General features: G+C 40.2%; 2 protein-coding genes across 2 annotated transcripts in view; both read right to left on the bottom strand.

Annotated features, from left to right (window-relative positions):
• Positions 1 to 4,690: 4,690 nt before the first annotated feature.
• ndufs5 (NADH:ubiquinone oxidoreductase subunit S5) lies at positions 4,691 to 8,689 on the bottom strand. Its single transcript, XM_059350268.1, has 3 exons — positions 8,550 to 8,689; positions 6,483 to 6,703; positions 4,691 to 4,892 (listed from the first exon to the last, which is right to left on the bottom strand). Exons 2-3 carry the CDS (start codon positions 6,696 to 6,698, stop codon positions 4,785 to 4,787), a joined length of 324 nt encoding a protein of 107 aa, XP_059206251.1. The 5' UTR covers positions 6,699 to 6,703; positions 8,550 to 8,689; the 3' UTR covers positions 4,691 to 4,784.
• A 3,451-nt stretch (positions 8,690 to 12,140) lies between these two features.
• The window catches only part of rnf19b (ring finger protein 19B), a 42,654-nt gene continuing 40,868 nt past the window's right edge, over positions 12,141 to 13,926 (bottom strand). The window contains exon 10 of the mRNA XM_059349428.1: positions 12,141 to 13,189. Coding sequence (XP_059205411.1) covers positions 12,754 to 13,189 — 436 coding nt within the window. The 3' untranslated portion in view covers positions 12,141 to 12,753. The remainder of the gene's footprint in view (positions 13,190 to 13,926) is intronic.

Here is a 13,926-nt window from a genome sequence, read left to right as displayed (position 1 = left end):
TTTTATCCAAAGCGACTTACAGGAAGAGTAAAAACAAACAATCAAGGTATACTGCAATAAGAGCTATTTGTGCATCAATAAGTGCTGGTGACAATTCTTTGAGGAGTAGAATTATCGTGTGGTTTAGGAGAGAAGATGCTCTCTGAAGAGATGGGTCTTCAGGAGTTTTTTTAAAAGGTATAGGGACACCCCTGCTCTGGTAGGAACTGGTAGTGTGTTCCACCAGCGGGGAACAAGAAATGCAAAGAGTCTGGATTGCCTTGGACCAACGGGGGTCAGAGCCAGGCGCCATTCATTGGAAGAGCGCAATGGTCGTGAGGTAGCATATGTCTGAATCAGGGCGTTCAGGTAGGTAGGAGCAGTACCGGAGACAACTTTGTAGGCAGCATTAGAGATTTGAATTTGATGCGGGCTGCAACAGGTAGCCAGTGGAGCTCAATGAGCAGCGGTGTGACATGTGACCTTTTTGGCTGGTTGTAGACCAGGCGCACCGCCGCGTTCTGGATCATCTGAAGCGGTTTCATTGTGCAGGCTGGCAGGCCTGTCAGGAGGGCGTTACAGTAGTCAAGTTTTGAGATGACAACAGCTTGTGTCAAGAGTTGAGTGGCATGTTGAGTTAGGTAAGGTCTGATTTTTCTGATGTTGTAAAGTGCAAAGCAGCATGACCGGGTAACTGAGGCGACATGACTGGAAAAGGTGAGTTGGTCATCAAGTCACCCCTAAGTTTCACACCACCTTAGTGGGGGCAAGACACAGGGAGTCAATTTTGATGTTGATGTTGTGGTGTATTGTAGGTTTAGCAGGGAGGACCAGCAGTTCAGTTTTTGAGAGGTTCAGCTGGAGGTAGGGATGGGTACCTTTCACATTTGAACCGATACGGTACCGATACCCGGTACCTGGGAATCGGTACCGGTACTCAACGGTACCAATTTTCAGTACTTTTGCGCTTGTTTATGTGGTAATAAATGTTAATTTGTTTAATAATAAAATCTATTTTTTTCAATTTAACATATTTATTTCTCAAAATATAAACTTTAAAAGATATATCAAAACAATATAAAATCCAGGATGAGCAGTGCTTTATTGTTTTATTGTAACGTGAAGGTTGCAGTGTTATCAAAGAATGCAGAGGAGCACTCTCAGGTGGCAAGTGCACGAAAAAAAAAAAAAAAAAAAAAAAGGTTGCAAGTGCGCGTGTGATTTGTTGTGATGACGTCGTAGCTGTGCGGCGGAGCACCGGTCAAACAGTATTTTCTGACCGGTGAGTATTGGCATGGCATGGTTGGAATAAACAAAGTTGAGTCGGGCTGCTCTGTGCACATATCGAGGATGACGCAGGAGTCCGAGGGATTTAATTTCAGCGAGGCAGTTTGGAGTAAAGTGGCAAGTAATATTCCTGAGTTGAAAAGCAGATTATTAGCGGAGGACCAGAGATGCAGCAGCTAGTTGCTAGCTGCTAATGACTGGTCTACAGCAGAATGGAGAGAGCAAACGGAGTAAGGAAGGTCCAATCTGGAGGCAGACGAAGGCCAAGCCCGGGTAGAGACATTGGAGAGATAGCAGCTAGCGGCAAACAGGCCTAGAGCCGGGCTGTTCGTCTCTGCACCGGGTTGGAAGAGGGCAGCTAGTGACAAGTGGCCGCGGTGAGCAGACAGGACCAGACGAGGAGGTAAATAATAAAATAAAAAAATAGTGCGATCGTCAGCACGCTTGTTAATCAAAGACGTTAAATGAAAACAGGTTGAAATCAATGATCAGTTTAAAGGTAACGCCGTTTAGGTACCGAAACATGGTATCTTTGATTTTACATGAATCGGTACTCGGTAGTACCGACGGAATTCGGTCGGTACCTATAAAAGTACCGAATTCGGTACCCATCACTAGCTGGAAGTGATGTGCCTTCATCCAAGTGGCAATGTCAGAGAGGCAGTCAGAGACCCGAGCAGAGACAGATGGGTCATCAGGAGGAAATGACCGATGAGTGTCATCTGCATAGCAGTGATAGGAAAAGCCATGTGAGCGGATAACCTGACCCAGAGAGGTGGTGTAGATAGCGAATAGCAGGGGTCCCAGCACTGAGCCCTGGGGAACCCCTGTGGTGAGGCAAGACAAAGTAGACAACTGTCCATGCCAGGATACACTGAATGAGCGTCCTTTGAGGTAGGAATTAAACCAGGACAGAGCCACGCCAGAGATGCCCATTTTAGAGAGAGTAGAGAGGAGGATGCCATGGTTAACTGAGTCAAATGCAGCTGACAAGTCAAGCAGAATGAGAACTGAGGACTTTGCTGCTGTTCTTGCTTTTTTTTAAGGCTTCTGTCACAGACAACAGAGCAGTTTCAGTTGAGTGACCGCTTTTGAAACCAGACTGATTTGGATCAAGAAGATTGTTCTGTAGGAGGAATTCTGAAAGTTGCTTAGCGACCGCCCGTTCAATAGTTTTGGATAAGAATGGAAGAAGTGAGACAGGACGATAGTTCTCGACTTCTCGAAGGTTTGTTGGTATAGGGTCCAACGAGCATGTAGTAGGACGGCTACATGTCAACAGTTTGGATACCTCACTCTCAGAGAGGGGTGTAAAGCCAGAAAATTAGGTGCCAGCAACTGATTCATTGCCGCCCAGCTGAGACAAAGAGAGACATGTAGTAGTACTTCTACATGTCACAGTATTAGGAGTCGGGTGGGGGTCAGAGAATTGGCTGCTAATTGCTGCAACTTTGCTTGTAAAGAAGGATGCAAATGTGTCTGCGGTGAGGCAGGTAGGAGGAGGAGGAGGTGGAGGGTTGAGTAGTGATTTGAAGGTGGAAAAGAGTTTCCGGGTGTCAGTGACACTGCAGCAGTCTTTGCATCGGTGATGCTGCCTGAGAATGAGGACAGTGTCTGATAGTTTATGAGATCGTCGGCAAGTTTGGATTTGAGCCATTTTCTTTCAGCAGCTATGAGCTTGGTGCGCTGTGATCGGAGGGTATCAGTCAACCATGGGTGGGATTGGTTGGGTCGAGCAGGCCTTGTAGATAAAGGACATAGCCTGTTCAGACATGAGTTCAGAGTAGAGCAGAGTGAGTCAGTGGCATCATTAGCCTTCAGAGAGGAGAATGTGCTGAGCGGAGGTAGGGCAGAGGTGACAATAGAGGAGAAGTGGGCTGGAGATAAGTTCCTGAGGTTACGGCGGAGCGTAACCATTGGTGCAGGAGCAGAGGGTTTCTCTGGTAGAGTGACATTAAACTGCATAAAAAAGTGATCTGACAGGTGGAGAGGCGTTACCACCAGTGCATCTGTGGCACAGTTACGGATGAGAATTAAGTCAAGGTTCTTGCCAGCTTTGTGAGTAGGAGGACTTTGGACCAGCTGGAGGTCAAATGAATGAATTAACGTCATGAAGTTATTAGAGTCTGGACTGTCGAAGTGGATGTTCATGTCGCCCAGGACAAGCAACGGACAGTCATGATCAGGTATGGAAGAGAGCAGGGTATCTAGCTCATCTGTAAAGCCACCCAGCTGGCCTGGTGGACGGTAAATGACAACAACGTAGGCTTTAACAGGAGCAGTTACTGTAATGGCATGGTATTCGAAAGTGTCATATCTGATGGAATGTAGCAGAGGGGTGAATTTCCATTTATTGGAGATTAGCAGGCCAGTCCCACCTCCACGCCCAGCAGGACGGGGGGTGTGGGAGAGGGTGTAATTAGTGGAGAGAGCAGCAGGGGTGGCTGTGTTCTCAGGTTTGATCCAGGTCTCAGTGAGAGCAAGGAGCTGAGGAGAAAGGTGGTTTGTGTAAGCCGTAATAAAATCGCTTTTGTTTACTGCGGAATGGCAGTTCCACAGGTCCATGGAAAAAGAAGTGACAGTGTGTGAGGACTGTTTGAGAGGCCGAAGGTTAGATAGGTTTCTGCACCTTTTGGCCAGTTTTCGGCGTGGAGCGGAGACAACAACAGGAATGGAGTGGCACATATTGTAAGACTGGGAGGGAATGGGACTGGTTCCCTTTGCTCGGTGAACTTGCACAGGTAAACTTGCTCGTCTTAGCCTCGTCCGTCTTACCCAAGGACGGCTGCCGCTGCCGCTTTAGCAGACGCCCCTGTTATTATACTGTGATTGGAATTGAATGCGGCTGTTCTCGCATTAAGGCTGATTGTGACAAGCGTAGCCCACCCTCTGCCAGAGCTGTGAATGGTTGGAATTTCCAATTGAAGTGCAAAATTGCTCACACCTGGGGGTTGTTACCAACCCTAGATGGCCACTTAATTGCTCACTTGCCCTCACAGAGATGAATTCTCAGAATTCAGAAAGGAATGCAGATTTTAGGCTGATCACAGAAAATATTCAGAGAGATTCAGACCGCCCCAGCTGAAAAACTCTTACTGCCCCAGTCAGTATAGGTTTTTTAGTGAATTTCTTGCCAGTATATACTTTCACATCTCTCAGTGCAACGCAACCAGAGGACTTTCGTCCGAATTGGATGGAGAAAACTCTGATATTTAAAGGGAGTAGCCCTGTCTCTGGATCCCGCCCTCTGCCAGAGCTGTGAATGGTTGAGATTCAGACCGCCCCAGCTGAAAAACACTTATTAATTAGATTCTTATAAGTCTATAAATACTTATAACTAATGTTAATTTAACTAATGCTTCTGCACAAATGTGAGTGCTCAGATGAAAGAGAGAAGAACAAGTTGTGAAGATAATTTTTGATGATAACATTTATTTGCAAACTTGTACAGGCGAACAGGAAATGGTGATATCTGCTTTACTATAAACAACAGCAGGACTGCGGGCAACTGTGTCTCCTCAGGGTGCCTGGTCGGGTGCCTTGCCTGTGTGGGTGTCGGGCGGCGTGTAGGTCCCCTCCTTGATCATCTTGTCTCGCTGCTGACGGATGGTGTACAGCCTCTTGTGCTGCAGGGAGGAAGAGAAGAAGAAAAGGATGAAGACACAGAGAAAAAAGGGCATAAAATAATTAAAAAGAAATGTTCTGCATGCCTCCATCTTTACGTTTCTCTTTGTCAAACCTGAGGATAAAGCCAAAGACAGCCGTGATTTTAACATTTTATTTTACTCTTTTCACCACGTGTAGCTGAGAGAAACTGAATTAGCTCCCTACCTCAGGTCTGTGCTGTAAAAACGCATCCAAATCATGAAAAATCCAGCAAAGATGCAGATATCGTCTTTTCAGATATGTTCCTATGTTTCCACTGTTGCTGTTAAAGGGGTACAAATAGCTACTTGACTAACATTTCAACCTTAATACATCTGGAGAGTCTGAGACTTTCATGTAGATCAGCACTTCATCTCCGTCCTGCTCTGACAGAACGAGACGCTGCTAACGAGCAGGCGAGGACGTTCCTGCTGCTGCAGCGAGTCTGTCCGTCTCTCCTCTGCTGACACACGCAGCCGTCAACACTGACCTCAGTTTACCTCTGATGCAATTTACAGGATTAGATGTGGGTGAGATTTTTCTTTGTGAACACGCTTCTGGTATTAATTCCTAATCCTGTGCATCTCTAATGCCCTCTGTATAAATGCTGCCTTCTCTTCTTCTCCATGTAAGAGTCAGGCAGTTTACTGTTCCAGAAATGTCAACATGTTAGATCAGGAGTTCCCAAAGTTTTGGTGACAGAGTTCCTGTTTAATATATATAACAGAGAGAACAATGCATTCACGAGTTGTACACCAAAATCACTAATTTCACCTTAAAGCCCTAGCATTAATGACAGAGGGTACAAGCAACCAGTAGCTTTCTATCACTGGTAGAAAATGTATAATTGTGCGACTATAATAAATGAAATTGCTAGTTTCACGGTTCTGGTCTGGTGGCAGGATTTGTTCTCAGTTAGTTAGTTAGGTCAGTTGGATGCATATTAAAGATTACCCACATCATTAATAGGATGGAAAAGTAGCCTCAGGACAAAATAAAAATGGTAATAATAGCCAACATAAGGTGACACAGCAATTTTCTCATGCTTTAAGCACAGTGTGCATGGAATTGGGATTACTGACAATAAACAACAGCAAGAGTCACACAGTTTTCGCTATGAAATCAAGTTTTTTTGTCTGTTCAGTGACATAAAAAAGAAAAAAGACTGCATCCACTATGATTTAATGTAATTTAGCTTGATTAAACAACATGTGGAAAAAGTGAATATTAACAGAGTTTTTCTTTTTGTTCCGACATCATTTTAACATCTTGGCAGGCAGACAGACCCATTTAACAAAAAGTCCACATTTATTTTGCCCCAGTTGAGATCACAGCATGAACTTCCATTGCCTGCTGGTTTATCGATTCTTGTTCAACTCTAGTGGAGAATTATAGTGATTGAGCCCAATACCAACACGCAAATAAATGAAGACAAATTACCTAACATGAAAAAAATGATCATGACCTCTACAGTTTTTAAACTATGACCCAGCAATCAACACTCAAAAACACATTAAAAAAGCTGCTCATTGCACAGAGAAGTCATTGAGTCTTAAAACTCAGACACTTACCATCTTCTGCCTGTGCATACACTCGTAGAAGTCCTCATACTCCAGCTTGCACTCCTCCTTGGCGCGGATCTGCCCGATGCCGTGGGAACATTCAACCCACTCCTTCTCGAAGGCGTGGCAGCGAGCTGGTCTCTTGTAGGGCTGCTCTCCGCTCTGCAGGAGAATCCATTTGTCCATGTTGATGCCAAGTTTTGACTGAATGTCGATGAGCGGCATGATTGCTGATAAGGAGACAGAGAGGATCACAAAGTTGCCGATTAACTTTCAGTCAATCAAACAATGATTAACTGCCTAATCATTGCAGCTCTTATAACACATATAGTGCGGCAATGTACCATAGAATAAAATAGAATACATAAAAACAGTGTTTAAAAGTATTCAGGGGTTGTTTCAGGTCAGGGTAAGTACACATGCCCTGCGAGGTCTATGTGTGCTGAAAACACCTATGAAAAGGACAAATTCTAAATATCTTTGCATTACAAATAAAGGAGTGAGAATATGGAACAAATGCAGCAATTAAATGAAATCATGCACAACAATTGTTAAGCTCAAAAGGCTTATGAAAAATGATATGCTAAATAAATTCAGGTTACAAACTGGATGAGGACGTTCTTGTAAATGCCTTCAGTGTTTTGTTTTGTTGTTGTTATTTGTTTGTTCGTTTGTTTTCTTTGCAGGAGTAATAGAAATTCTCCAATCTGAATAGTTTGATATACTATGGTTGCCTGGAAAAAAATATATATATATTTGACATTGAGTGGCTATATCTAGAGAAACTCTCTTATTTGAAAGTGTGGAGTACCAGGGGATAGGCCTAGATAATTCGTTTTTACTTCAGCCTACTCCCTTTTTTTCCCCGACCGACGTGATATATGAAATGCGTATTAAATATTAAGTCGACTGGTTCTTATTACTTAGACGCAGCAGATGCATGTATATGTATAGGGTTATCTTTACTGTATCTGTGTTTATATGTTTTATACGTTGTCTATATGTTTATATGTACATCTGTATAATGGTGTCTATGCGAGTATGTGTATGTATGCATCTAGGCTACGTTGTTGTTGTTTATTTTTCGTTTCTAAAAGAAGAATTAAATGAAATGAAAAAGTGTTTGTTGTTATGCTGTTTATATCTTTCTCTATTATTACACACCGTAGTACTGTGAGATACAAAATTTCAATTTCTGTGCATATTGTACATATGGGGAAATTGACAATAAAAGTAGACTTTGTCTTTAAAACAATAAAGCTGATATCTAGCCATTTTGCATGGTTTTCTTGATAATGATTTAGGTTATTATCAAGGAAAACATTGAAAATGTCTAGATATCAGCTCTCATATTAAACTCTTATGAGCTATTTTTGTTGTTATTATATGTGTCCAAACAAATGTACCTTTAGTTGTACCAGACATTAAAATGAACAAGAAATTGAAGAAAACAATAGTCTATTATTTTTTTCCATGACTGTATGTGTCTGTATCTTGAGCTGCTGTGACAACTGAATTTCCCCACTGTGGGATGAATAAAGTCAGATCTTATTTTATCTTAAATTATCTTATCTTAATGTAATAGATTTGCTCTATTCTGTATTTTTCCCACTCCAATCAGTGAAAGGGCTCAGATACAGATCCAAAAGAAAGAAAGGTATTTAATAAATGTTTATATCCTTATTATAATAAAACTAAATGAAATACTTTATCTGTTATTGTTGATATCTAACCTTTCTAACCTAGCTAGCACTTAGCTGGCAGGCCAATATAGTCTGTACACAAAATACCGCAATGTGAGAGCTTAATATCCCTCAATATATGTGCAGATGAATTAAAACCCTCCCTATAAAGCCGTACTTAGGTCAGATCTTTGTTATTATTCATTATTATTGATGCTAACGGACTTTAACGTCTCCTTCAATGACAGTTTGTTCATGCTAACATCAGGCCGCTCGGCTTTAACGCTGTTCACACACTGGATCATTTTAACACTATATATAAACTCTAGAATGTTTTATTATAAGAAAGGTGCCGTTCAACCCGCGACATTAATCATATAACACATATATTTACCGTGTTTTGTAGGACCGCTTTAACCTTCCTCCGACGCTACGCGTTTCGCTTTACGGCTGACCAAAACACTGCCGTAAAATTAGAAGCTGTGTCGCGAAAGAGACGCGACTGTGCTTTCTTTCCGGTGCAGGGCTGCCCCCTACCGGCTGAAATAACCACTACAGAGACTCATTTTACACTATCCACTGTGTGAAACCTGCACAACTCTAACAGGTTATAATCAGTGGTGGAAAAAGTATTCAGATCCCTTATTTAAGTGAAAGTACCAATACCATACTGTGTAATTACTCCACTACAAGTAAAAGTCCTGCATTCATAACGTATGGAAGTAAAAGTACAAAAATACCAGCAACAAATATGTACTTAAAGTATTAGATATAAAAAAGCTTATAATGCAAAATAGACCCTCTCAGATTGTTAAATATATTTCAAATATATAACTAAATTATTATTATTATTGATGCATTTATGTAAGCAGAGTTTTCATTTTAACTGTTATGAGGTATAACTTAAAAAGAAATGTCTAATAACTTTAAGTTGATCTGACATTGACATTAAATTGTTTTTCATGTAACCCCTTTTCCCCCCATTTGAATTCTATTGGATTTTGTACACTTGGGATATTGTTTGGATTGTATAAACTTGATATGATTTTTTTTTTTTTTTGACTAGATGTGTGTCTTTTGTGGAAAGTTGTGCACACATTTATATTTAACTTCAACACAACATGAAATATCCTTAACATAATGAAGGTTCAAAGTCTGAAAAAAACCTTTAAAAGTGTCCAAAATCAATAAAAAAAAGTGTGTATATTATATAAATAATAATAATAATAATAATTAAACAATATATATCAAATAAAACATAAATTCTACATTTAAAAAATAGAATAAAATAATCTATATAATAATAACTTATTTCTTACAAACACTGCCCATTTTAATATTCTCCTGACTTCTCATTCAATATTTTATGATTTTTTTAAAATGATCTCTGACAGCTTTGAACAGCACAACTGAAGAAAAACTCTTTGGTACTTTGGTGCAACATCAGATTGTGTTTATTTATTTTTTCCCCAAAGGTCCACAAGTCGTCTTTCACAGTCCTGCGTGTACAACCCCGGACAGGGCGGAGCTTCAACAGTGACAGGAAATACACAAACAATATAATAACACTTAAATATTGCTATCTATATACTCTAAAACCTTTTTCAAATAAGGACAGGACCATCTGTGTTCCTAATGGGACATTTTTCCATGAAACACTCGTTCAGACTCTTTCAGGAAGTTTCATGTTTTTCGTCCGTGGTACATTCGTGTGTTTTCTCTCACAGGCAGGAAACGAGTGATAAGTGCAGACCAAACAAAGCGCTGCCAAGTTATATAAGCAGCTGAATCCATAAAGCTACTCTGAGATGAGAAAGGTTTCCCAAGTGGACTCCTTGCAGATTAAAGGAAAAACCTGGTGGAAACCGTTTTTTAAACTGAAGCACAGAGGTGATACAAAGCTATGAAACAATTCAGGCAAGTGAGTTAAATGATTTAGAAGAGCTTATCGGCGTCAACATTTTAAGTGTTTGGCTCCAAAAGAAGATGATAAACTAACAGTAAAATATAAAAAACAATAATTACAGTCCTTGGATCACTGACAGAAACACACTGGATGCCCTTTATGTTTGAAGAATGCAGAATGAAAACTTAAAAAGCATGATTTTTTGTGATTATATGAAGTTTTGGAGCCAAACTCTTCTTTAGTTACATCCAACATAAAAGGCTTTCTGGTAGGTGATTTATTTTGGTTGTACCACAGACTTTTATATGCAACTGAAGTCACTTAAAGATGATGAATCGCAACAAAAAAGGAGATAAATACGTAGATAAATTCAGATAAAGTGCACAAGTGCTCATTCAAAAAACAAAGTGGGACGAATACATTCATCAGGAGTTCATTCACTCACACACACACAGACGACACAGCCAGCTCACACACACCAAAACCTGCTGCCGCTGGTGGTGGTGGTGTGTGTCCTGTCGGTCAGTGAGTGTCGATAAGGCAGCAAACTGTCAAACACTGACCCGTCACATGACACACACCAGAACCAGAACCAGATCAAGAACAAGAACCAGAACCAGACAGTGAGAGAGTTCTGACAGCGACCAGTCTGAGGCTGGAAATCTAAATATTTATCAAGAGTTTTAGTCTATTACAGGTAGGGGTGTGAATCAGCAGAGGCCCCACTATGCGATTTTATCCCGACACTTGAGTCAAGGTATTATTGTGATTTTAAGCATTTTGTAATCCTTTGACAGGATGCTGTCTCTGTTTCTTTTCTCTGTGACGTTTCATCTTATGACTTGTTTAAAATATACTCTCTGAGACCAGGGTACAGCGAGACGTTCTGGTCATAACAAATTTTTAAAAAAGCACAATTTTAGAGCTGGTTACTTAGATGTCAGTAGAGATCAGCAGTGTGAATCACGATACGATTTTAACCCGATACTTGAGTCACGATACGATATTATTGCCATTTTAAGCATTTTATGATATGGTGAGTATTGTGATACAATATATTGCGATTTAACTGCATTTTGTGTCCTCAAAATTAAATTCAACCAAGAATTGTTTTGTCATTTAGAGAAAATTCTCAGTTTGTTCATCTCACTTCAGTCTTTTTATTTCTCCACAATGAGAGTCAACTTGTGGGAACTCAGAGAACCTATTTTCATTGACATCAGAGGTCACATGACCACTTTGAAAATCACCTTGAAACATAAAAAAACGTATTATTTCAACATGATATCCTGACACATGGTGCCTATAGATTCATTTGATCTTATAGTTTCATAAGATACCAGTAACTCCAGTATATTCCTAAAAGTGAGCCCAGAAAAAAACAAAAATGGCAAAAATACTTACGGTCTGACGGCTAAATATCGATACTTGGCGGCCCTGAATCGATATAATATCGCCACGCAAAATACTGCGATAATATGCTATATTGATTTTACCCCCACCTCCAATAACAGATCGGCAAATGTTACCAAGTTAAAGAGCCATAGTAATAACAGGAGCCGCAAATCTTATTTTGAGCCTTACAATGAAGATAAAGCAGCAATGAAGTCTGAATTAGCCGACCACATTTGGAATAAAAATGGTTTAAAATGAATATGACTTAATGCACAATTATTATGATTACTTTTTAAATGTTTCTATTGATTTTGCAATAATATTTTGGCCCTTATATATTTTATATATCAGGATTTCTTTTAGCCATGATAATTGCGTAGTTAACTTTTTTGGTATAGTGACAGCCCTGAGGGTATATTTTTTAAAATGTTTAATTATTTTTTTACTTTAGTTTATAATTCTAATTCTAATACTTGGTGGAAATGTGGCTTGAATAGAATAAACGGCTTCTCACAGTGCATTTCACCGCCGTGTCTTCTGGCCTCGTCACTGTCAGAACTCTGTCACTTAGTCATTTGAAACTCTTATCTTCCTCCTCCTCCTCCTCCTCCTCCTCCTCCTCCTCCTCTGTGCAGCAAAAGTGAAATTCAAGTGCAGCTTCTTCCTCTTAAAGTAAACTTTAACTTTCACCAGTGTAACAGAAACTCACTGCCCCCCTTTTTTTTTTTTTAAAAAAAACCTTTCACACAAGGCATGGCTCATGCAGACTCATGCACGCAGCAAATAATACAATTTCAAGGTCGTCTGAATATAAATAGAAGAAAAGAAGAAAAAATAAAGCCACAAGAGTTGAGTACAAAGTCCACATTCACTCACACATTGTTAGAAACATCAACAGTCCTTCTCCCTCTGCTGTGCTCGGTGATACTTCACCTTATTTTTCATAATTTCATAATTGCAATATTTCTTGTGGAAAATGTGTACCTCTTTTTTCTTTTTTTATATATATAGATTTTTTTTTTTTTGCTTAAGTAGCCAAGGCATTTTGCACCAAGGAGTAAACATAAATCATCATCTTATAAATCTCAGAGGTAGAACCCTGACAATTGACTCAGTGAGGAGATTGACAGGTAGACAGATAAGACAGACACAAGTAAACAAACCCTGTCTGTGTTTAAGACGGTGTCTGTGAGTCGCAGAAGCAGCAAACGAGAAACGCCGGTTAAAAAATAAAAAAGCTGTGGAGTAAAGGAGATGTAACTCTTGGGGGGAATCGTTTTTTTTTGTGCAATCCTGCTCAGACGTAGAGGATGATGTTGCTGTCGGCGGGACAGTGAAGGCCTTCGGGGTTCAGGGCTCGGCAGGACGGGGGCTGCTGCCCGGCCGCCAGGTGGCAGCTCTTCGGGTGAGGCGAGTCGCAGTCGTCCGACGTCAGCTCGGCGATGTCGTCTGACTGAGTGTCCGACATCTCCAGGTCGCTGCGGATGCTCTCCGGCTGAGCCAGCGTCACGTCTCTGAGTCCGTCCCTGATGGACACGCCCGGGGACAGCGCCAACGCCGAGCCGGACAGAGCCCCGCCCCGTCTGGAGCTGCAGTCCTGAGGCTCCTCCACGCCCGAGACGGTCGCCATGGCAACGGAGCCCGGGGGCGGGGTCAGGTCCTCCTCGCTGGTCAGGCAGAGATGGCTGGGTTTGGTCTCGATGTCCACCTGGATCTCCAGGTTGGTGCACTCCCTGCAGAGACACCAGAGCAGCAGGTCAGCCTCAGAGAGACGCAAGCAAGATGTTTACATGGTGAACTTCTGTAGTCCACTAGATTATATTTAATCTCGCAGAACAGGAACTATCTTTCATGCTGTACTGTATTTCATCTGCAAGGTCTGTTTTTTCTTTCTTGTAATTCTCTGTTTTTATTGACTTTTTTAGACATAATGAACAAAACTTCTTAAACAAAATTGACACCACATGAACATGAAGACCTTTCAAGCAAGAAAAATAAATGAATAAATAAATACAAATTAATTATTTTAAAAAATCTTATTAAATAATAAAAATAAATAAATGAATTTAAAAAATAAAAAATATAATGTATGAATATAAATTAATTATTAAAAAATCTTATTAAATAATTAATTAATTAATTAATACTAACTTAATTATTTAAAAATCTTATTATGTGTATATATATGTATATATATATATATATATATATATATATATGTATATATATATATATAACCCTCCTGTTATATATATATATATAACCCTCCTGTTATATTCGTTTTTCTTTTCTTTCATTTTTTATGAAAAAATAGTTGTAACAATTTTTTTTTAGATTTTTAAACTTCAATAAATGGGTCAATTTGACCCACAACATAACAGGAGGGTTAAAAAATGAGGTTTAAACGGCTCATTATTAAATATTTGCTGCTTTATGGCTCTGTAGTGTCAAGATGGAAGTTTAAAAAGAA

Source organism: Centropristis striata, chromosome 14 (genome assembly GCF_030273125.1).
Source record: "Centropristis striata isolate RG_2023a ecotype Rhode Island chromosome 14, C.striata_1.0, whole genome shotgun sequence".
In the NCBI taxonomy this organism is placed as follows: Eukaryota; Metazoa; Chordata; class Actinopteri; order Perciformes; family Serranidae; genus Centropristis; species Centropristis striata.
The sequence above is the reverse complement of the archived record's forward strand: the minus strand, read 5'-3'. Positions and strand labels throughout refer to the sequence as shown.